The sequence below is a fragment of the Opisthocomus hoazin genome, chromosome 7 (assembly GCF_030867145.1).
Source record: "Opisthocomus hoazin isolate bOpiHoa1 chromosome 7, bOpiHoa1.hap1, whole genome shotgun sequence".
In the NCBI taxonomy this organism is placed as follows: Eukaryota; Metazoa; Chordata; class Aves; order Opisthocomiformes; family Opisthocomidae; genus Opisthocomus; species Opisthocomus hoazin.
Window position 1 is genome coordinate 21613552 of NC_134420.1, and position 25486 is coordinate 21639037.

At 35.0% G+C, this 25486-nt stretch overlaps 1 protein-coding gene across 14 annotated transcripts in view; it reads left to right on the plus strand.

Annotated features, from left to right (window-relative positions):
- The window catches only part of SOX6 (SRY-box transcription factor 6), a 386542-nt gene that overhangs the window by 199279 nt on the left and 161777 nt on the right, over positions 1-25486 (plus strand). For all 14 annotated transcript variants that reach the window (XM_075427559.1, XM_075427555.1, XM_075427560.1 and 11 more), the window contains one exon: positions 6845-6934. In XM_075427559.1, the coding sequence (XP_075283674.1) occupies positions 6845-6934 (90 nt within the window). The remainder of the gene's footprint in view (positions 1-6844; positions 6935-25486) is intronic.

Below are 25486 nucleotides of genomic sequence, written 5' to 3' on the forward strand. Positions count from 1 at the left end.
TTTTTTTGTTGTTTTATAGTACTGCCTACCGGTTGCACTGAGAATCAGGACCAAGTTCTAATTTATGATCAGAAGTGTGCTAGGTGTTCAGCAAAACCCTTGTGAGATATGCAGTCTGTGCCAGAAACATCACAGCCTCAATAGCCAAGGCAGAGAAAGAGGGAGATAGAAACAAGTCACTATGAGAGGAGGGAGTAAGCAACTGGCCAGGATTACTTGGCTCCTTAACAGCAGGAGAAAGATACAGAATTCAGGAGTGATTTTTTCTGTAACTCGCAGTAAATGCAGCAAAAGGAATTAGCAGGTTTTCCTGCTCTAAATGTCATGTTGCTCATTTTTGTGTTGTGATTATATTTTTGTTTTTCAAGAACTTGGCTTTTGAAAGCTTATTAAATCAAGAAAATATTGAAAAGTTGGCCAAAGAAATCAGTTCACTGGCTAACAACATGTCTGAAATGCCTTATATTTTAATTTTCTGTTAGACCACGACAATTAATTACTGTATGAGAACAGTATTGAAATTGAGAAGCATGAGATGAGATTCCCCTGACCTGCGTCTCCACTGACAGCAAGATTGAAGCCAAGCTGCTTATGAGCTAGAGACAGTGGCAGTACATTGCAACTATGGATATTAAGCCTTCAGGCTGATTTTTGATTAGTTTTGTATTGTTGCTGTCTCCTTTTCTTTTATTTAAATTTTATTGAAACAGAAAAGGATAATTTGTGTTTGAAAGAAGGAAAAAAGTAACTATGGCAACAAAGAATCTATTTTAGTAACATTACACAAACTTTACATCCTTGGATTAAAAAAGAATAGATAGTACCATCCGACAGTGAAGTTTCTGATAGTCATGGTTAAATTATGTTTTTATTTCTCAAATCAAGAATGTAAATGTAAAGTCCTTAATTTAATTTTCAATTGTTAGAAGATTATAAAACCGTGTTCTTTTAAAGTGAATTAAATTAACCTTTTGCCCTTACCTCTGATACCAAAATGTTAGAGTTTGCATATAATTTTAAAATACATAATACAGAGCATGAAAATTAGGAAATATTTTTATGACATAGATCTATGCTAGGTGGTTCTCTACCTCAAGGAAATCTGATGGGCAGTGAACTCACAAAAAAGATGTTGTGGTGTACTCAGAGATGGATCAATTAAAAAAAGGTCCCAACACAGGTATATTAAATCTCATCACTGGATTTAAAAAAATATACTTAAATATCTGAATAATTCACATTTTTTATGAATGGATCTAATTATAGCACCAATAGTCCTGGCATGTTAGTTTATTTGTAAGTAACAAACACTGACTATGGCAAATCTAAATTACGCTTGACTTTTATTCAGGAATAGTTTTAGACTACTGATTTTATTTAGATTTTTCTACTCTGAAGAGGATTTAGTACTCTGTGAAGAATATTGAAATACACCTTCCTCTTTCAGATGCATGATGGGTTGTGTTGTTATTATGTCCTTAACTTCACCCACTTGAAAAAAGCACATTTGCACTTGATGCGTGGGGTGAGATGCGCAAATGTACAATAGGGAGCACAGCAACCAAATGGTAGCCACCGTAATGTTTATTTGCAGCTTATTTGGTTTTTGGGGAAAAAGCAGCCCTTCTCCTGTAGTAGCAATCCAGTGTGGTAGGCCTCGTAAGCACACAAATGTCTGTCCCAAGTTCATAGTTTCATTTAACATTCTTTCAGTGAAGAAAAACCCAACACAACTCTTTTTCTCTGAGAAATATTTCATAGATGCTGACAGGGTGATTCCACTTGTGCTGATTTGCTCATGATGTAGACTTGAATGGGGCATTTGAACTCATTTGGCAAAGGCTGATCCAAAGGACACCTTTTCTCCTGCGGAGCTGAAGGCAAATACATGTAATAAGAGTGGCTTAGAAAATATAGAACATTAGAGAAAGAGGAACTTGCATATTGTTATGTAGTCCCAAATCTTGCAAAAATATGATCTTTTTATGTTTAGCAATATCTACTAAATTGTAATGGGGTATAACTATAGACTATAGTTCTGAAATAGAGACAAAGAGAGCACAAATTCTGTAGTATTGTGCTTCTAAAATGCATAAAAGTTTTTGATCCTCCACCTCCTACTAAGGATCTGATCATGTTTTGGAACAGTTTCGCTTGCAGTATGCCTGATTTCTCTTCTCTACCCTGTTTTTCCCAGTGCCGCCTTCCTTGAGATGTAACAGTTCAGGTGCATGTAGATATATGTCACATATACCTTTGATAGAATTATATTTCTGTATTGTTTATGAACTTGCTGTGCATTTGCAATCATTATTAATAAATCAATGTGCTTTTGTCTTCTGTCACAAAGTAATGTATGTATTCAAAAGAATTGTATGCAAAACAAGTCATGTTTTAGAACTCATATCATTAATAATTATCAGTTTGCAGTATTGTTACAACATGTTTTGAGGTAAGCTTATTATAAAAGAAATAACAAGGCAGGGCACAGTAGCAAGAATAAGACAGTTCAGTTGATCACTGGTATAGGTGTTATAAATATGCCAGTCTGTGCTATAGTGTTTTATTAAGTCTCAAAAAGTCAAAGCTGATTTGAAATAATAATGTCTGACAGTCAGTGCTTTGAAGTTTTGCTGCTGCACTCTCACATTTAGGCTTTCTTTTATGTATGACTTTACCGTAAAAACAAAAACACATACATGGCATGAATGCTTTTTTTTTTCATGTCTGTATTTCAAAGAAAGTAATAGGAGGGCCACTTCAGTGAATTAAAAGGAAAAAAAAAAAGGAACAACCCCCCCCAAATCAATGAGGATAGGTGCAGGCCACTGTAAGGTCATGCGGTATTCATGTAAACTATAGCTGGGGTTGGTAACTTGTTGAAGACTGTAAAAGTGAAATTGAAAAAAAAGAAAAAAAAAGGGAAGAATAAGGGAGACGAGGTAAAAGCTATTCTTGATAGGAACAAGATGACTTTCATTCAGTCAGAAGAGCTTGAGAGCTTGGCTGTGATAGCTAACACACTCGTTCTTCATCACCGATCGTGCAACAAAGAGCTGGATTCCATCCATTCCATGACTGATTGATTACCCAGTGGACAAATGTTAATTCTTTTCATCGATGCTTTGTCATTGTGGAAAGATCCTTTTCACCTAACACCTAGGCTTTTTTTCCTCCGCCTTTTTTTTTCCCCTGCTTATTTATCTTTTAACATCCTCTTCTCATTCGCCTTTGCAAAACTGTCATGTATAACAAGATTCTCACAGTGCTTTAAACTCCTTTAGTCTACAATTAAAATTGCTAACAAAGTATGTAATAAACCGTGATATTAAATAATACTCAATGATTTCATTTAGTCATCTCAGTCTAATTATACTTAACCTGTTTGCTGTCCTTGAAAGAAAATTTTTCCTAGTTCACAAGAGAAGAATATAAATTATGAGAATCTGTGTGTTGTTAATATAATAAATTGCTCCAGTGCAACTTCACGAGTTTGATCTTACACGTGTCAGTATAAAATATGCTACTTTGTGGCATAAGCCCAACTGTGGTTTATAAAATCAGTGAGAAGAGCTAAAAATGTATAAATGCTAATTTCTTTCTTTGCTTCTTTTATAATTGTCTTCAACAAGAATAACCCTGAATTTTGAAAATGTCGGGATCCACAAGGTTTTGGAATGGTGCTGAAGCAGAGCCTTGGTGCAGGGAGAGTGATGCAGTGCAGATGTGAATTCAGGCTTCTGCAATGTTCAGTGCTGGATTCCAAGTCAATGTTTTGTTTCTGTAATGAATCAAATCAGAAAATGAGTCAATATGGATGAAGACATACTGATGTCAGAAGATATCTTTGTAGGTTTTATATTTATGTAAAAATTAATTTTCAGTACAGAAAGAAGAAAAAATCCCTTTTGTGATTCACAAACCTTTTTAAAATGTGTGTTTGTGAACACAGAGTACAGAACTCGAAGGAAGATATGCCTTTCAAGTATAAGCCTTTATGTTTAGTTTCTTGTCGAATGTGGAAGACCTCCAGAGAGCTTTAATATATACCATTATTTTAAATTCTAAAAAATGTGTGGATTAAGCCTGCTAATTGAAAATTTACAGGAATTTCAGAAGAGCTATTTCTACAATATTATAAAAAGTTTATTAAAGGGCTCATTGTGTGTTTTTGTAATCTTCTCAATAACAAAATACAGTAGCTATAAATTGTGTGGTCAGATCTGTAACACAGAGTTAGAATGAGATAGGGTGTTGAAAGACATCTTTCTTAAGGAATTTTTCAGACATTTATAAAGATAGAAATTGTAACTAACAATGTGATTATATCAAAAAGAAGGCACCTCGATAGACCTCTTTTCCATTCCAGTTCTTTCTCAGTCTGTCTTTAGAAATTTATTTTTTGCCCTTATGTAGTATAAAAACACTAGAGATAAATATGGGTGTGCTTAAGAACAGTAAGAGAGGAAATGAAGCAAGTGCTTTTGAGGAAAGTATTTTATCAACTCTTGTGATATTATAATTGTTTCTTTTTATAAAATTTAGATGTTTTTCCATCTTTGTATTAGTTGAGGAAAATATTGTAGTTAAGAAGCAGTAGTATACACAACCTATAGCAAACCTCAAAATAAAACTCTAAAGCTCTTTTTTTTTCAGGGATGAGGGGTCTGAAATTTTGGCAGGGGAGAAATACAGAAACATCTTTTTAAACTGATGATGATATCACAAAAAAGGACAAATTATAATGTTCTATTGATAATTGATGGTTATTTCTTGATTCTTCTATTATCAGGCCAGAACTCATAAAAGTAATAAGTGCCTGCTATTGTTAAAAGTAAATTGTTATTATATAACAAGTATTTTAACACTGCCTATTGCAACTTACAAATCCTTAATTTTGTCTCTTTCAGAGAAAGATATAATTAGTAAATAAATTAGCTTTTCTACTGAAATATTACTTCAAAAACATTTACGAGCTGTGTTGTCTTTCCATGGAGGCTTGCACAGTGAAAATGTGTTGCAATTAAAACCTGATCTTTGATCTTCTGGTAGTTACAGTTTGGTTTGCTTTCAACTGGTTTTGGGGGTTTGTTTGTTTGTTTGTTTCAAATGAGTGATGCTAATGTGAATTTTTAGGCTGAAGCTACTTGCACCCTAAAATGTGAGTGCTTTTATGACCTTTTTCTTTCTTAAACTTCTCCCTAAATCTTTAACTCCTCCTTTTGTGACCACTTTGAATGCTTCTTCTCCCTCTGAGTATTTTTAGAATCCTCTGAGGTGGAACAAACTGTTACCCATTGCATTGATGCGATCTGTGTTGCCATTCTTAATCTGGGCTTTTTGCTTTTGTTTTCACTTGCGTGAGTGCTTCTCACTCTGGGACTGCTGACATGAGAATTTGAGCCATGATTTGGCCTCAATCTGCCAGTAATTTAGCAGAAGATGTGCTGGGCTGAATTCTGCCTTTTCGTACACCCCAGTGTTAGTTCTCAAGTGACTGCAGTGGTATCGGTGTAAATGTTGTCAAAATTTGGAACACTATGAGTTATTTAGAGAGCATTGTGTAAACTGATCTCCTTTTAATGCAAATGGCAGCTTGCTATGAGAGTTGCTAACAGGCTTAGTTGTATGGCTATTCCCAGTGTATGCAATAAGAAAAACTGTGCTCAGCACCAACCAGACTGATATGTGGTCTTCTAATGAAGGCTTGTTGAAAAGATTCGTTTTAGGAATAGAGTTGCTTTTGAATAATGTTTTTGATATTTTGCTAAACTGGGCCTAAGGTTTCCAAGGAGTTTAGCGTAGACATTGTTGATGAGTCTGTCTACCAATGAAAGTAAATGCACAATGTTTAATGGAGAGTCTGTTATTACTAACTGGGAAGGGAAAATAAGTGTTCAATTGTGTGTTAAGTTTTCTTGATGATTGTTTGTAATTCTGAATTGTGGTTCTTAACGCCATAAAGCTCTGGGTTACAACATCAACAATAAGAATTCTCATCTTAAAAACAACCTTTTGTAAGTTGTCTGAAATGTTTTGTATAACTTACACTTCGGAGCCAATTAGTTTAATTTAGGGACTGAAAAAACCTTTTTATTGAAATCTGTTATGCTCAACATCATTTTTTCCAGTCAAATTGGGGACTAATTATATGAAACTTACTAAGGCAAATTTTCTACTTTCTCCTAAGTGTAATGACTTCAGTGACAGTTTTGCCCATAGAAGTCCTTCCAGATTCGGGCAAAGATCTGAAATGTATTCTGAACTTCAGATTATGAAAGTGTATCTTCTAATCATTGCATGTTGTTTATAGTGTACTGAGAAAATTTCTGATACTGTGAACATCCAATATGTAGAGTGCTTTTATGAATTCCATGGAGACATTATATGAATAACTTTTGCATTGACATGGGTATAAAAATGGGTTTCAGATGTCAGTGTGCCAAATTTCCAAAAAAAGCTTCTAAATCTTATGTATAATTTCGAGTGTACAATCATTCTGAAATGAAAAAGACAGTATTTGTATATACATTGGCAATCTATGCATGTAAATTGGCAGTTAGCATGCATAAATCCTGAACGAAGTTTTTCTTTCAATTAGACCCTAGTTACATCCATAGTAACTCCATTAACCTCGGTGGAATTACTTTGGATTTAAAATGCAGTTAAACGAGAACTCTGTTTGCCTACAAGTTCATTTCGCTTTGAAACTATGGTCCAGCTAGAACAGAGAGAACAGTTTTAAAATGAAGGTGGCACTCGTTTTCCTAATGTACGAGAATATATTTAATACTTCCTCTTTTTTTTTCCTTTTTCTTTCTTTTTTTTTTTTTTTTTTAAATAGATTCATCCTGCATGGAAAAGCTACTTTCTAAAGACTGGAAGGAGAAGATGGAAAAATTAAACACAAGTGATCTCCTTGGAGAAATTAAAGGTATATTACTAGATCAAATTTAGATATTTGCATATATTTTTAAAAGGGTATTAAGGATTTTTTTAAAGTTCAGAAAAAATTAATAGAAATAATAGTTGTAACTAAAGGGTGCTTTCCTCTTTAGAATCAACTGACCCTGTTTTTTAATGTGTATCTTTGCGGTGAAGAACACGTCTACTAAATAAATTAGAATAAGTCACAATCAGTTACAGGCGGTATCAAGGATCTTATCACAAACACCAGGTTAGTTACATTAGTTCATTGACATTAGTTACATATCTCTGTAACCAGAGGAAGAAGCATCTTGAAAACATGGAGTTACTAGTACTTGGTACTGTTTCTTCCCAGTTGCATGAAGCATATGTAGAAACGGCTTTCAGATTATAAAAGCGGGTAATTGTGTGATTACTGTTCTAATTCTTTGATAAAAAATTGGAAAAACCCACTTTTTTCATAATTGTGCTCTTCCTACGGAGAAAGAGCAGCTCTGGATGAAATTCAGGACCTACTGAAATCAGTGCAAGTTTTATTGCATATATGGACAGTACTTTCCAGTATTTCCAAGATTTGTTGAACCAGCAACCTAGAATTGGAATTCTCTTGACAGTTAAGTACTACGTAGAAAAATTGAAGTGTTTTTCCCCAACCATCAATTCTTCCCTGGATTTCCTGAGTGAGAAGAAATTCAGTGTTATTGATTAAGCAACAAATTCAAAAGGTGTATTTTTGTGCTGCGAGAAGGGGTCATAAGGCATGTTTGAGGAGTGCACAAGATACCTGTGATTTATTTCTCTTCAGTTATATAATTTATTAAATAACAACTACAAATATGTGGAAACAAAGAATCATATGCATCATATTAATAAATCTTTACTGGTGTGAAAAAAGCCCCACAACCTATTTGATGAAAATTGATGCTTAGGGTGTGCATTTCCAACAGTGAAACTTAAGATAGATCAATTTTTTTATTACATAAATAGGTGAAAGGTTGGTCTTTTTTAGTAAGTAAGTTGTAATTGATTCCTTCAGCTGATTCAGGACCAAAATATGCTGGATTCTCCTGTTGGATTTTTTGGGTAGAATTATGAGAATGCGTATGTATTAGGCAGGTAAGAAATCCTGTAGTAATGTCAGTGGCAGAAATATAGTATGCAGTTTTACAGGAACACGTTAAAATTGACTGTAATAAAATCCAACAAAATTATGTTGTGAAATCACATTCTATTTAAAGCCATATTGTCTCTTAATAGTGTGGAAAACATTGAATGCTAGTTTGTCCATTAATCACACAATATAGCTACTTAGTCTTTAAATAGAAACTACTTGAATGCTATTAGTGATTCAAAATTAAAAGAGGTGGGATGTCTAGCAATGCAGAATAATGTTCGTTATTCTTTTATATGGCACAAAAAGCTTTCTCATGAGCTTTCATTTATTCAAAAACGTTTGGTTTACTGGATTTATGTTGTTCCTTCTATTTTCTTAGTATTTATATTCACTGCAGAGTGAATGGGTAGAGTTCTTGCTCCTAACCCATTTCTCATCTACGTACAAAGCATTCTAACTCAGATTTGGAAGAATTATCAACTCATTCAACTACCTTTTCTGGAGATATAGCCTATTGGCTGTGTAAAAAAGATGACCTGATGAGGCTCAGCAGATGTATTTGTTAACAGTCATTCAGTTAGTTTCCACAACTTACTTCCTGTATCTCATCCCTAGAAACCTGTCCTTAAGTGGTCTTAATGTCTGCAGCATGCCTCTCCACAGCAAGTTGACTTCCAGCAAGACACAATACTCAGTCTTTACTACTGAATTTAGCATTTGTCATGAACAGGCAAAAATACAATAAAGCATACGTAACATGGAAGATAAATGATAGTTGCTGTTTTGTCGTGCTTAACACTTACAGTACTCAAACCTCTTGACAAAGACAGTGTCATTTTATAGAAGAAGAAACCAATGTGCAGAGTTACATCGCAGGAGTAGTGGCAGGTCTGAAGTAGGACTCTCTTCCGTTGGGCTCCCAAGCCAGTGGCCTAGCCAGTCTCCAGGCAGGTTACGTTCTAGCTGATTAAATCACCATATATAGCTAATATAGCCTCATGTTAACTCATATTAGCATTTGTGTGCCTTGAATCATCTCAGAAAGATAAAAAAACCCAACAACCCAACAATCTAGCACATGGCAGCATGAAAACCAGATTGCAAGAAGGAAATATAAAGCAAAGTAGGGGAACCAAAGAATTTCTAATTGCTAAAGAAGTATACTTTAAAAAGAAAAAAAAATCTTTTCAGTGTTCAAGGTGGTAGATTTCCAAATCATGAAGTTAATTTTCATAGTGCCAAATGAATTTCCAGTTAGGTAACTGGCAGGGCATGCTGAGGTCTGAAAAAACTGCTTTTGAAAATGTGTCATCTTTGGGAGGTCAAATACCTGTTTCCTTAATTTCCATTAGATTCTAAATCAAGTTATTTAACTGGCTGATATTTTTGGCTTTCGTGCAGACTTTCTGCTCGTATTACTGAGAGCCTAACTTGAAGACATGAAGCAATGCAGTAAAAATAAATAAATGAGGTCATTAGGGAAAAAAATCTTGATTATAAGAAAGTGAGGTGTGGTCCTGTGAGGGACTGCTCTTTGCACTGACTGTTACTGGGAGTTGTTTATTTTAGAGAGAAGGCGTTGTTCTTTCTAAGGATAACCTGAGCACATACTCTTCCTCTGTGTCTGCACGGCTCCAACCCTCCCCCTTTCAGTGAAAGACTAGCATCTTGGTTGTGGGAAGGCAGTTCACTAAGAATCAGTGCCAGAAAAAAGGCTGAAAGCAGAAAAAAATTGTACCGCTGACACAAACTGTTTCTATTCATGTTTGGGAAGCACATAGATGAGAAGAAAAGATAATTGGCTGAGAGAAACAAATAAAAATGGTATTTTCTTGCTTTACCTTCTATATTTAGAACACAATAGTGTTAATCAAGATATAATTATAAACTGTATCTATTAATTCAAACAATAGAAGCCAATGCAAAAGTAACAAACAGTGAATAATTTATTTTTTCTCTAAGTGGGATTGTTCCTGTTCACAATTACTGTTGCATAGTGTGCTTCATTTGTAAAACTGCTTTTTCTGAGTTTCTTTATTAGGATTTCAGTTATTGATAATGGTCCAGATTCTTCCTTGAATTCCAGCCAAACAAGCCATTGACTTCAGGGAGGTTGCATGAAACTCAGAGGAGCATTTGGCAGAATGCTTTGTAGCCAAATTCCAGTGGTTAAATAAGTCTGCTTGTTCATTTGATATGTTTATAAATGAAACACATAGGTCAAATTTTCAAAGGTCTGTGAAGCAGTTGAGCTGAATTAAATGACCTGCTCACCTGGAAAAAACCCACAGCTGCCCATGCAAATCATTTGATTGCATGCTATTTGCCAGTGTGTGCATGGAAATACATTTATTTAAGGTATACAGGCAGTTTGTCAGGCTGATGTCCAGCTTTTGCAGTTTTTGGGGTTTTTTTTGTATAAAAATCCGGATCAGGAAATACTTTTCATTCGAATTTTTGTTATTGTGTATTTGAATAAGCAAAGTGGTGCAGGACTCTTTTCTAAATTTCCAAATATTTGCGTGCACAGAGTTCTGTCCTCACCCTCCCTCGCTGCAGTACTGCTGTTGCTTAGTTATCTAGTTTTTCTTCAGCAGCCACAGCTAGGCAGAGTAGCATCATTTATCACTATACAGAGTCTGTTTTAAGTTTTCTGTTTCTGTTCCAAATATAAATCTTTGGAATAGCGTAGTCTTGCATGCATCAGGCAGTTGTCCTACTGAAATAGCCCGCAATGGTCTTTCTCAGTGCGCAGGTTCTTTGAAGATCAAATAAGAAAGGTCAGTCTTTAAGTAACTTAAGCAATGATGTTATCGTGAAAGGGGCAGAATTGGTCTAGCAGTCTTACAGAAGAGCGACTCGTGGGTCACCGGCTACTGTGCTGCAGGTTAGTTATCTGGCTTCCATTGGTGGTGTTTACAACTGGAACTATCTATATTTATAGGCATTGTGACTTGAATGTCACATGCCGTCTTTGTACAGTATACTCTATTTTGGGAAGGATAGTGATTGGTGTCCATGGCTTTATCCAATACAGAAGGCTATTTGCGTTGTGTTTCCAGTGCTTATTCCTTCCCCTTTTATATTTGCTACTTTGTTAAAAAGAGCATGAAACTGTACACATTTAAGGTCCTCAAAATATTTGTATAGGTGGGAGGAAGTGTTCCTGTTTCCGAGAAAATGTTGAATTTAGTTAAAAAAAAGCAACTTACCCACTTGAGAGTTTCCTTGTAAGATACTATAAACAGAATGGTATATTTGTATATACAAAATAGTATTTGTCCCTGGTATCAGAACACAGGAGAGATGGAAAGAGGTGTTTTCTAGGAGCATTTTTTTGTGTGTGCATTAATGACTGGCAGAGAACAGTGAGGCACAACTGTTTGAATCTAGTAATTTAACACTATCCATTTCTGGAATAGTCTTGGAGAGAGTTCTGCATGAATGAATCCTTGAGAAAGTTATGGTGTCTGTGTTTTTACAGTGAATTAAATTTTTTTCTTAAAATATGCATGATTTACAAAACATTTGAAAATGCTATTTTTGCTTCCATTTTATAAAGTTTGTCTTCGCAGATAAGCTTTCGGGTGTTTCTTGACGCACTATATCAAATGTGAAGACCATTTTCAGGAAAACAAATCTGACGTTTTCCTGTAGCCCTGACCAATACTGTAGTCTGGAATTGCAGTAATTATTTCTCAGTATAATTGCTGAAATTTCTTTCTCATGAATTCTAAGAGTATATTACGGTCTGCCTTATAAATATGTATAAATAAATATATGTGTAAGTCTTATATCACGGAAACACTCAGAGGTTTTTAATTATGTCACTTTGTATGGCTATAGACATTTCAAAGCTCTCCTTTGTGCTCTCTGTTATAAACATATTTTATTTCTTTTGAAGTCTGTGTGATATACATACTAGCAATTAAAAACCTAGCTTAGGCTTTGAGACACAAGGTCTTCTTAATTAAAACTCAAACAAAAGCTACAAGCAAAACCCCCACTATATGATTAAGGTCTAAAGTGTTATGATACATTAGAATCATTGTTAACTACTAGGATTTAAAAAATCAATAAGCAGGAAAAAGGATCAACTGGTTCCAATTAGTGAAACCAATGAAAGCATCCAACAAAACATAACGAAACAATGCGACCCAGAACACCTACACCCAAATCCTTAAGAAATTGGTCCTGATTAGAAATATACCACAGGCTATAAAGGTTGCTCATAATGTATTATTACCATGATCCAGTGAAGTGATATGTTTAGCTTCACGTTGTAGCTCTCCAAATCAGAGAGATGTTTTTTTTGCCATTTCTCAAGTCATTGGCATTTTGTGTAATGTGCTACAAATCTACATTTCCAGGTCTAAGCTGATCTTCTAAATTAAGTGGTACCTTGATATTTGAATGACTGAAGATTTCATAAGCACTTTCAACAGTTAATGTTAGCATACCCTTTAGTCTGATTTGCTTGAAGAAGGTAATGGTTTCCAAATTAAAAATATTTTGGCTAAACTTACCATGCCTTATTGTATCTATTTGTTATGATTAAGATACCGATATAATTAGACTAATCAGTAGAGTGAACTAAATTAAATTGTATAGTCTTATGTCATCCTGACTTTTTTTGGTATGAAATACTTTTTTCCAGGTCTGGATTTAAATAGACATACCCTGAACTGTAGAGACAGAGGGTAGCTCTGTGGAAATGAATGGATTGCTCACTGTACATAGTGCTATTATTTAAATTACATACATGTAAGTCTTGGTAGGATTGAAGCTGTTCTTAGCACAAAAAAAAAAAAGTAGTAAACATTTTTGTTGCTCTGGTCTTTTGGTCAGAGGGTCATATTTCAGTGGCACCTATGACGATCATGGCTGCTTCAAATGTTAAAAATTGTTGACTACTACCATTTCTAGTTCTTAAAACTCCACAACTATAAATTACATTGTAATCAACCTTTCACATAAATCAAGTTCTCCATATTGTTGAATACATTTTATAAGTAATATCAGCCAGGATGCATGAAGTGTATTTCCAGGCACACAATGAATTTGTTACTTACTTCAAACAGCTATATCTATGTATTTTTTACCTTATCACTGTATGTTTCTAAGCTTAACAATTCAGGGCTAAGTATATGAACTCTGTACTACGCTGAAATCAATGGGACAGCTCACTTATATGCTGTGGTCTGTGGAACTGTGTCCCAAATAGTGTACTCAGAAATAGCATCAACTGAATCATAAGAAAGAGGAATAAGAAGGATAATGATGCTAATAGTAAGGAACTTCAAACAGCAATACATTTATTTGGCATGTTAGAAAAGACAGCCTTCTGGAATTTGATCCATTCTTCATTTGTACAAATAGTAACAAAAAAATGTATGGTATTAAAATGTGTTTATTTTCAAATGCCATTTAATTTTTTAGCAGAAAAAGGGTTGAATATAAACCAAAAATTACAAGTGGGTTTTCTTCACTTATTCTTCAAAAATTTTCCATTTTCTTCTGTTGGTAGGTTGTTTTGGTGTTGTATATATATATTTTTAATTTTCATTATGTCATAGAATGGTTTGGGTTGGAGGAGGCCTTAAAGATCGCCCAGTTCCAACCCTCCTGCCATAGGCAGGGACACCTTCCACTAGACCAGGTGGCTCAAAGCCCCATCTAACCTGGCCTTGAACACTGCCAGGGAGGTTATTTTCTTTAACAAATACAAAAACTTGAACTGTAGTTGAAAAGCTTCTATGTTGAAGAAGTCTATCGCTACTTGGATCTTAAGGCCTTCTCTTCTGACAGTGGATGTCAGCAACAAATTTCCTTTTGACTCAAGTCCCAGATTAGTCACCAATGAAGTTACTCATCTTTAGCAAAATGAAACTACTGAAGACAAATATACAACTTCATATGAAAAAGCTAGTGTGTATGTAGGAGTCTGCACTGCTAAAACATGAGTGAAAGCTCAATTTCTTGTCTTTCATCACGTTTCGGTGCTTTTGTCTTTTTTCTGCTGTAGATATATGAAGCAAAATTAAGAAATTAATGAGTGTAAGCATTTATCTAGAAAGATGTGTATAGGCACAGTACTGAAAGGACTGAAATTTTCTGATTGATTTGGATCCTATGGAAACCTGTAGATGTACTTTATCAGTGTTTTGTTAAAAGAGTTTCATATTAAGGAAAGCTTTGATTTAAGTGTCAGATATAAAGAACATACTATCCTGTAGTGTTCTGTCTGTATGGATACTGAGCAACCTGGGGAAGGGTGTAAGGAAAGGGCAAACATCCAGTAACATTTCCTCAATGTACCCTTCCAATTCCCCACAATATATGATTAATGTACTTCTTGATTCAGAGGTGGTACATTCAGGTTTAATTGCCCTTCATAGAATTATCATTTATGGACATGTCCAATCGGTTTTGAACCCTGTAATAGCTGGAAAGTCTGTGGGGATAAGCTCAGCAGTTAACAATATGCTGCATATTTCAACCTAGTACCTTGTAGGTGTCCCCTAGATCTTGTATGATAACGGACATGGAATGGCTATTCCCCGATCATCTTCTCTGTTACACTGCATCCAGTTGTCTTTTCTCCAGGTTAGAAAGTAAAAATATATGTATTTATTCCTTACAGGAAAGCTGTTCTGCACTTTGGTCACTCTTTTCACCCTTCTCCTCAGCTAATTTGGAAAGAAATCTTTTGCACAAAACATCCCTATTCTGAGCAACAACAAACTTTGGCACTGATTAATGAAAAGCTTTGTGGCAATCCTTTTCACCTCAGTTGGTTTTAATCTTGCTGTCTGAATAGGGAGTCTGTCTAGTAGTGGGGACTTGATGTGTGGTAATGAAAGCATCCTGATGATGTCAAAGATGTAATTTTTTTTTTTCTTAGGAGTAAGTAAAAATACCTTACTGGGAACTTTATAAACTTTGGAGCCAGAAGTGGCTCAGAAACATCGTCTGTAAAATTTAAGGGACATAGCATAAGTATGAAGGAAAAATTAAGTACGAGCACATTTGGGAAACTCACATGCAACTGACAATAGCAAGAACCTAATGTGCAACCTGACGCAGCCACAAAAGCCTAAGCTCAATGAGGAATAGAAGAAGAAATATGAGAAGGGTTGTCCTTGTCCTCTCTAAACAAGTTGACCCTTTGGAAGAGGTTAACTATTCGTATTTTTTTCAAGAGGTCTTGATTTCTCTGTGTCACCTCACTTCAGATCTGACCAATGACATCTGACAGTTTTCTGCTAAAGGGCAGATGTAGCTAAACTGCTCATTTTCCTTGTTTTCACCTCCTCCTGCCAACATTAAAGTGATTTCGGGCTAATCAGGATCCCCTTGCTCAAATCAGGTCATTCATGATACAGCCCTCTTACTTGGTGAGTGAATTCATCTCAGTTCACTGTCTCCCTTCTACCTCTCCCCCAAATATTTATTTTGGATTAAAGTAAATATTTTATCATTTCCACTCCTTCCAATATTTTTTTAATGCTGGCATGATTTGCCAATAAAGAACATTTTCAAAAACACTAACAAAATGATATCTCATCAATTAATATGAATATGCAAATTTTAAAGCAAATTGAGAAAGCTGTATTGGAGCAGTTTCCACAGGAAATTTGTTTGAACAGAAGAAACAGAAATAGAAATCTATTCAGGACATAGCCTGCCCTGATTCCATGAGTTACTCGTAGGTATTATCCCCTGAGTTAATAAGATTAATAGATTTATACCCAGGCAGCTTGATCAGAAGTGGTTCTTTGTCCTTAGCTGTCACACTGAAATCCTGTTATTATATACATGTATTTTCTTACCCTTTTTTCTTTAAATTACAGTTAGTTTGACCCACAAATCCTAATGTTTACCTTGGTCTGTATCAATATGAATTAACAAAGTTTAACATTAGTTACATTGTCATGAATGTTCTTTAACAGTTATGCAAGATTAAGCTGAGACCTGCTCAATAGCTGTTTAAAATTTGTTGCCCCATGGATAGCAGTAATGATAGACTAACATACTCATGTTCGGAATGAATCCTCATGTCTATTAAGATTTGTTTGAATAGGTTTCCATCACAACAGGTGCACAATTATTTTATAAGTAAAATATTATCAGCCTTCCAAATTAACCAGGGCAAAATGCAAGTTGTCTGATTAAATAATCAAACCCAATACTTAAAATGCACTTGATTTCCACAGGAATTTTAAGATGCTAAGTCCCAGTCTATCACTGAAACTGTGATTGTTACTTGCAGTAACAGCTTGTAGAGTATCCTCTTCGGTATGTTTTACATAATTCATCCTACATTATACAAGACATAACCACTAAAAAAACATGTAATAATAGGTTTTACTTCTACTCAAACAATTTTAATCTACCAATGAAGGTATTATACTGTGCATTAATATCAGAAAAAAGTGGGCCTCTAATGGAAAATAGTTTGAAAGTGTTCTGCATTCAATTAGGAGGCACATCAGTTTAGAAATACAAAACCCCATGTTGTTTTTTAAATAATTTAGCTTATGAAGGGGGAGGGGAAAAAAGGAAAATCGTCTGAATCTGTGCAGCTTGCAGTGTGGAGATCACATATGTCACCAGTTATTGAATAGTTCAGTAAACACAGTGACTCAGAGACCCAAGAAATGGGTAAAATCTGAAACAGTATATTCACCACAAATGGAAAACTTAGCAGTGCAGCTGTCAGATGCAGATTATATACAGGTAACTGTTTTTGTATCTGAATCTGTTTGTCAATCAAGAAATGCTATGAATCAGGAGATGGGATCTCAAATACAAAACCACAAAGTCAGAGACAGCATCTGGAGGAGCTCCAAGCCACAAAAATTAGGGAAGAAGCACAGAGGGAACAAAAACTGTAAATGCTTGCATGGATTCTGCCTCTCTATATACATTGAATTTAAATAATTGTGTTGATACATCAGTAATAATAATTGCTGATAAAAATTATAGTCCTTATTTTGGGCAGCAATATGTTTTACTAAATGTGAAATTAAATGCAATTTGTATTAATTAGGGATAATATGAAAGTATGTAAGTGGTTGACATTTCCAACATTTTTAAACATACTACTATATGTGAAGATACATCTTATGCATTTGTTTTGACTTGGAAATATTGCAGATAGATATATGCCCCTAATGTATCCTGTTGAAATAAGGTCACAGTTCTAACCTCTAAGATCACAAAATTATTTATAGACAAGGTTCACCATACTTTGAAGTTTAGTTATGGGATTTGATCATTGATGTAACTGCTTGCCAGACAACTGCAGTCCTCTCTGGAAGCTGGAATACAGCTACTAAAACAAAATCTACTGTTAAAATGCAGATGGTGTCCTGAAGTTACAGCATTTCAGAAGTCAGTGTAGTGGGTACAGACATTTTATGTAGGTTTGTATAACTTAAGTTTTGCTAAATGTGTGAAAGCTTACAGAGACTTCAAGTTGTGATTGGTAACATCAAAGGAATACAAACAGAGGTTTACTAAGGAAGGTAAAGAAAATGAAATGATCATAACTGTTCTGTGGTTTGTAATTTCAGATTTATTAAGAATCATAGAGTTCCTTTTAACTTGTAACTGAAATAACTTCTTTTTACCTTTGCTGCTTTACTCTGGCGCCAGGATCCATTTGCCTGTGTATTGTTCAGATTCTGCAACAGTCATAGGATGACTGTGGGTTTTCTTTTAGGGGCTGTAGTGAATAGACGGTTCCTGCTTCAGGGTATATTCGTAAATTTATTAACCCTTTTCTCTATTTTGTTGTTGTTGTTTTCTTCACCTCCCGAAGGCCTTACAGTGTAATTTTGGGTGTCTCAGACTTCAGCCAGAAATGAGGGTGCCCACTTCTGAAATGTCAGAATATTTCTAAAGAGAAATACTTTCGCCTGTGAGATTATGGTTTGCCACTTTTCAAGAGAACAGTGATTGACAAAGGCACTTTGGGTCTCTCTGCATATTCTCAGGTAACATATCCCACTATCAGACAAATATCAACACTTGGTGCTAAGAACTGGCTATGAGTGGGCCCTCGTCAGAATTCTCTGTCTGCTGACCTGGAAAAACCATGGTCGGTCTCCGCGCATTCCTAAAGTTTAGTGAACTTCATAGATAGAGAAGTCTCTTCTCTTACTTTGCCTCTTCCTGTTCCCTTCCATGTGTGCTATGCTAACAGAGAGAAACACTTTTCTGAATTATAGTTACAACTACTGAAAAGGGCTATGGTGATAAGCAGCAAATCACCTGTGACAAACTATAGGTGTTAATTGTGCATCAGCTGAATCTGCTATAAGAATTTTACATTATGACCTCTATGGCTGTGTACAATGCTTGAATGCATTAAATATAGAAACTAATACAAAGTTTAAGTTTGGAAGTGAGGGAAAACTGAAGATTTAAGTAATGAAAATGGATGTTGTTTAACTTGTTTTAATGAAATAATCTTCGCAAAGGAGAGAAGCGTTCCTTGCAGTAGGCCCACTCACCTGCAGCATGATCTGTAAAAGGAGAACGCTGCTCTTCACTGGTCAAATTCATAGCCTATAGGCCAGCTGGCATCGCCAGTGTCAGGGCTGGGACGGCAGCTACTATCCAAAATGATCACATTTATAGACTCGGTTGCTGTGATGTTCCTTAACAGCCTCTGAGAGGTGTGTATTTTTTTTTTTAAAGAAGACTTACATGCTGTTTTTCATTGCAGTTCTGAAAGAGTTTGTTTTCTGTTGTTCATGAATGCAAGATATATGATACTTTTTTAAATTTCTTGACTGACAGCTAGGAAATGGTTAAATGATACTTTGAGAATTAGAAGATTAATTGGTGAACTAGGTAATGATTTTGCCATGCATATCCATTCTGAATTGATACCTAAAGCAATACTGAGTACTGGAGTTAGTAAAAATCTTTATTTTTTTGCATAGGGAAATAAATGTGAAAGAGTGTGTGTGAGCGTTGCCTTACAAATACATTTACTGTATTGTCTTCACGTATCAGATTAGTATTCATTCTCATGCAAGCTGTTCTTCTTACATGGACTTTTGTCTGTATATGTTGAGTCCATGAAATAACTGAAAGCCTACTGCAAGCTTAGCTTTACTGCAAACTGCTGAGGTCTCCTAAATGCAGAACATTTAATGTACACAAGAGCAGAAAAAAATCTCATCTTTGCTATTACATATCAAGCCAATAATGGAAGAGCTCCAAGGAGAGTTTTGAAAATTTGTAAGTGAATGCAGTCCTTGCTACTTTGAAGTTACCAAAGTGCTACTGAGTTCTAGAAAGTGATATCTAAATACCCTGTGTCCTTCAGCAATTCTTCAACAGTATTTCCTTTTATGACTGTGTTTATTCTGATACCCTGAAATTATGATGACAATGTGTTGATGGTTATGTGTCAGAATTTAGCTATAAGGGTGCAGCTGAAAATCTTTTTTGTTCTAAGGTTGTTACCTGTGTGAAACTCGCAAGTGAGCAACGTAAGGTTTTGACTGAAACATGTCAGCCCTAAGCCTATGTATATACACCTTCACACAGATCCAGGTTCTTATGTCCACTAGCTGGTGTTGCACATCAGAAAAGTAAATGAAATACTTTTACGTTAAGGAAAGACAGTTGGTTGACCCATAAGTATGAATTCGCATACAGAGATAACAAATTTTAATAAAAAATCTTCAAATACTGTGTCTGAAGAGCTAAAGTTGCTACCCAAGAACGCAGAGAAAAAATGGAAAGGAAATCTTTGGTATAAAGAGGAAAAACCAGCCAAACATCCATTTGACTCCAGCAGTAATCATAAATGGACCCACAGGAACAAGAAAGAACAGGCAAAGCATATACTTTCACACGAACATTATCCTAGCCTCTGACTATTTTCAGTTCCAGGGATTTCCTGACCCTGATGTGGTTTATTCATTCTGTATCAGTCAACTAGATCTCTCTTCCCCCCTTTCAAATACTGGTCCAGTCTCCCCTTAAGCCTATAAAACTTTGAACCCACAGCATCTTTTAGGAAGATATTACATGGCTTTAGTGTCCACTGTGCAAAGAACGCACTCAGATGAAAATGAACTGAAAACTTTTAAGGTGATGCTACGTGATTCAGACACATCTATGTCATTTTTTAAAATAATGTAAGATGTCATCTGAGCCAATGGATGTTAGATGCTTAACATTTTTTAAAACATGGCCATAGATCTATCTGCAATAGTAAGAGTCCTAAATTGCTTTAGAAAATCTGGCCCAGAGACACCTGAATCTAAGAAAACCCATGCAAAAATACCCTAGATCTTCACAGATGCAGACAGATTGAAATTTTGATGTATAATTAAAATTCATAGAGAGGGAATGACCATAAAATGCATTGCTTAAGTGCAAAATTATTTTGCAGTCACAATTAGCCTTCATCTTAGTGGGCAGTATCCCAGCATCACAGTTACACAGATGTAACTTCTGAGAAACACGTCAGAAACATTGCATCAAGTTGCAATAGGTATGTTGTTCCAGACATAGCCCATTTTTTTTGGTAGGACACTTAAAAGGAAGATGATTAACTTTCAAACCCAGTTGAGAGGAGTCTCAATAGAAATTTTGTTTTCCTTGCTCCTGTTTCTTCTTAATTTGTGGTTTTAGTTTTAGTCTCTTGTTCTGAAGGAAAAATAATGATGAAATTACAGTCACTGTAGAAATAAATCAATGAAAATGCAACTTGGACAGTGTTTTATTGTCTTAAGGAGACAGGAACAATTAGGGGATCCTGATTTCTTAGATATATCCCAGGTCTAATTAGAATAGACTGAATTAGAACGCTGTTCTAATGGAATTCAAAACCTCTTGGTATGTTTCCTATGTGTTCCTTGTGCCTCAAGATTTATTCTGAATTATCTTTAGACTCTGCTTAAAGTTATGCCCAAGTTCAGGTCTTTGAATATTAAATTATAGTATGCTATTTTGAATAGTCACTGTTTATGGTTTTGTTCTGAGTGATCCTGTTTTGGTGGTAGAATACCTATTTGAGCACTACAAAATAACATGATACCACTATATGGTTTGGGCCTGTGAAGAATTTCATTACCAGTGATTCTGTAGCGAAGGGTTGTGTTAAATGTTTTGGTTTGTGATCAACTAGGTATACAAATAAATTGAATTAAGAAAATTTCCAACTGTACTTTTAGTCGCTTCTAAGAAACATCTGGCTAAGCATACTCATGCTTGTGGTTAGAGTATAATTATACCAGAACACTGGTCAGACATGTGTGGAACTTCAGTCTGCAAATGTAAGCCGCCTCCTTTACCCTCTGGTTAATGTGATTTAGGAGGTTTTTCTGCAGTTAGAAAACTCGACTGATAATTTTTTAGCATATTTCATAGGAGCACAAGAAGCTTGTCATAGAATTCTTATTTGTTCTGGAATGTGTGCCTATTTATTTATTTATAAAATAAAACTTGAGGGAACAAACATAGTTTACTTGTTTGGTTTTTGTTTCTCATACCCATACAGTGAGGTAGTGGTTATTTCAAAAGACATAAGATAATTAATATTTGTAGCATTAATATGCTCTGCTGAATTAGTTTTACAGATTACTAGGGCGTGTGTAGCAGATAAGTAGCACTTTCAATTTATAACTTTGATTATGAAAGAAATTGAAAATAATATTCAGATTTACAAGCCTGAAGCTGCCAGTTTTGACCACCTAATGCCATTATTAACAAACATATCAATGGACCTGTTTCAAAGCCCACTGAAATAAGTGTAAATCCTTCAGCTGACTTCTGCAGGCACATTCTAAGTGTATAAAATGTTGTTGCTTTTCCATACATATCAAAGGCTTTTGACTAAATTGTCTTTTCTCAGATGAAATAGGAAGTTTCTTCTTTACAGCTTCCATGATAGACAGGCTATGCTAATATCCTTGTTTTGCAATAAACTTTGCTTCTTCATTACTTATCACCAGAGGCAATAAAAATCTTCAGAGGCAAATACAAGTTTTTCATTGATATACTTGTTTGTATTTGTAAGACATGAAAGATGAACATGTAATTAAGATCAAAATTAAAATTTATATTTAAAGTATATAAATCTTGCAGTACGAATACTCCTCTTATTTATACTTAGACACTTCTGAGTGGTGTAGCTAATAACTACTAAAAACTCAAGCAAGTAACTTATTTAACAAGATATAAAAAGTTACTGCAAGACATCACAAGACAGAGTATGTTTCACAGGGGCACATCTCCTCTCCTGTGTATATTGTGCATTCTGGATGCAGTAGAAGAAATGCATTTGGGTTACAATTTTGAGTATAGGAAGAGAGGCAAGATTCCTAGAGTGTTTTGGAGTGGGATCCTCAGTGTTAGCTCTAAGGCAAATGAACTCCAGTAATGAATCCTAATGTGTAAATCGATTAGCCTTTTTATAAATAAGCTCCAATGGCACCTATGGAAAGGATCTCTTCGCTTCTTGTATCCAGAGAGAAGAGTATTAATTCCTGTCCTTCTCCTCATAGACCTTCCTAGTACACAGATGCTCAGGCTCAATATAAGGCACCACATCGTCCTCTTTGAAACTAGATTAACCCCACAGGAAGATGCAGTGATGACACATTTTTTCACCTGATTTGCACATGTCCAACTGCAGAGGTACACATAAAAATGTACGTGCTTTAACTGCCACCTTTTCTTACCATCACGTCATGTATGTAGTTATAGACATTGCAGTGCAAAGTATTCCTTACTATCTAAAGAGAAGAATCATGTTATTTCTGCAAATACTGTGACAAAAAATAGAAAAAAAACCCAAACCTCCTTTTCTTTAGCTTTTCTGTTTAAAATGGAAAACTTAATTAAAACATATGATTCTTTTTCATCTTTCTTGATTAATCCATTATTTAGACCATGTGAGAAGAATGAGCAAACAAGCAGAAGCTCCTTTTGCATCATGAACTTTTTTATAAAAGACAAATATCAGCTAATGAAATCACATCTATAAATCCTGTTATATAGGGAAATTAATGTCTAATTCATATGAGCCATAGTCATCAAATGAGATATTAAACTAACTTCCTCTAAACTCAGCTTCCTTCCAGTCATTTTTATGCAAGTACATATACAATTCTCTTTCCAGAATATCAGCTAGAACAGATATTCAGTTTATACCTGTGGTTGAAGATGCAAGTTTTAATTGGAGCGCTCTTCCTTCCAAACAAGTGCTTTTTTGCTTTTGCACTGCAACAGGAAGAAATACTAGTTTAAGAAGAATGAAAATTGTGTAGATCACTTGGAACTGTATCATGTTTACATAATAAAAATGTAAGACTCATTTTGAAGAGTGTCATGGTACCCAGAAATCACTTGTTAAGGTTAAAATTGAATATGGAGACAAAATGGTTTTTATCCAGCTGTACACCGTTATGAAAGAACAATCGATGAAAAGGAGCAATTTCAAAATCAGTCCTGAATTCTCCATTTACATTTTTTTCTCCAGCAGACTCATAATCTTTATATGTTGGTTGAGGTGATACTACTTATTCCAGACTGTCATCAGTAGTGACTCTCAACATTGTAATTCCAAAGAAAATACTACCTATTACTGCATGTAAGCAAAACAAAATATCATTTCACTTCTGAAATAAGGAAGTTACAAAAAAGTATCGTACACCCTTTACTGCAATGTTTTATATGAATATTAGAGATGGCTTGGTATTCATGTGTTAGACCATCTGGGTGCAAATGTTCATCTAGAACTCAAATATTTTTTTATTTTCTGTAAAGAACAGATAGGGTTTTTCCATTGATTGCAAGTATCTAAAACATTACTTAACTAAATTAAGATATAGTGATGCTGCTAGTCCAGCAGAACTCTGGTCAGTAAACTTTATGAGTTAGAAGAGGAAAAAAAAATTGAAATAATTATCCAGAAAGCAAAGTAATGTTTAGGACAAAATGTGGTTGTGCTGGAATCCCTCTGAAGCTGATGTGAAAGGTTGGGCTGTATTTCTCTGTGTAAGCACCTCGTTCTCAGTTTCACATCAAGCTGTAGGCTGGTCTCATGAGAGGTAAGAATTTAATATGAAAGTGTATTTAAAATTCTAATACTGTGTGCAGTTTAGTACATCAAATGATGGTGATGGGACAAAGCAGTCTCTGACCTAAAACCGGGATGGTGATATAGAATAGATATAAGTATAGGCTTTACTACATACTTTTTTCTTTTTTTTATGTGTGTTTTTACTTTTTTTTTGCTATTACTTTTCTACATACGTAATATAGTGAGCTTTGTAGAAACTGAGAGATAAAATGACGTTAAAAACAACGTTATTCCATAATGTTCAGTGATGAGGTATTTTGCATTTGTATTTGACATGTGTACTATTGGTCCTCTGACAATTGCAAAATTCAGTCAAAGCTGATGAAAGAATCTGTGTGTTTTGAGTCAAGTTCAGAGATAAAATAGTAGGGAATGTAAACTTCTCCAGCTGAACTGGCTTCATTTACTGTTCATGGGAACATGGGGATCAGTTCTCATACTGTTGCAAATAAAGGATATTTTTACTGGAGTTTCTGGTTTGACATGTAAGAATGTCATAAATAATGACATAAATAACGTGAAGAAAGAATTAGTCCTGCTGACTTTTTAATTCCATTGTAATGAAGAAGCTACAAGCACTGCGAGCATCATTGTTGTTGAGGGACGTGATTTTTCTGATATTTAGTACTCGTGTCCCATCTTCAGAAGGAAACATTTCTGATATCTCCATTTCCCTGTGAGACTTCCCCTGTTTTGCTATTTAAGAGCTTAAAGCATTATAGGGCTATTGGGTTAGAGTTAGATGTACAGCCCTTGCAAATGAGAAAAGTTGTAGAATTTAACTATCAAAACTTTTTTATGACTTTCTCATCTCCTTGAGGAAGACATAACATTGGCCCGCTATTATTTTTTGTGCTGAATGTGTGTTCTTTGATAGAGAAAGGTGAATTAATCTTGTGCCATTTTAACTTAAAATATTAACTTCCACAAAAAAATCTGGCAAACGTGATCTGCGTGGGGGATGTTTGCACAGAGAAGGTTCCAATCCTGAAAGTTTATTCCTACTGTGATGTTTAAGTATTTTTGCTATCCTTATTAACACAGTTTCTTGCATCTCAGTTTGGTTTTCTACAAAAGATGAACCGTTATATAATTACACAACGGTTAGATTTTCTTTTTTTTCCTGTTTATAACTTCTTTTCCCTTCCAATACCTCCTTTATCCTTTGTATTTTTTTTAATATACTATTTTCTTCTGTTATATGGCCCACAAAAGCAGTTTGAAATCTTTGCTGTTCCTATCCTCAGAATAAGATCCTCCACCCCTTCACCCTCCCTGATCTAGGGAAGCAGTCAGCTGTATTTAAACAGGAAAATCTAAAACTGAAG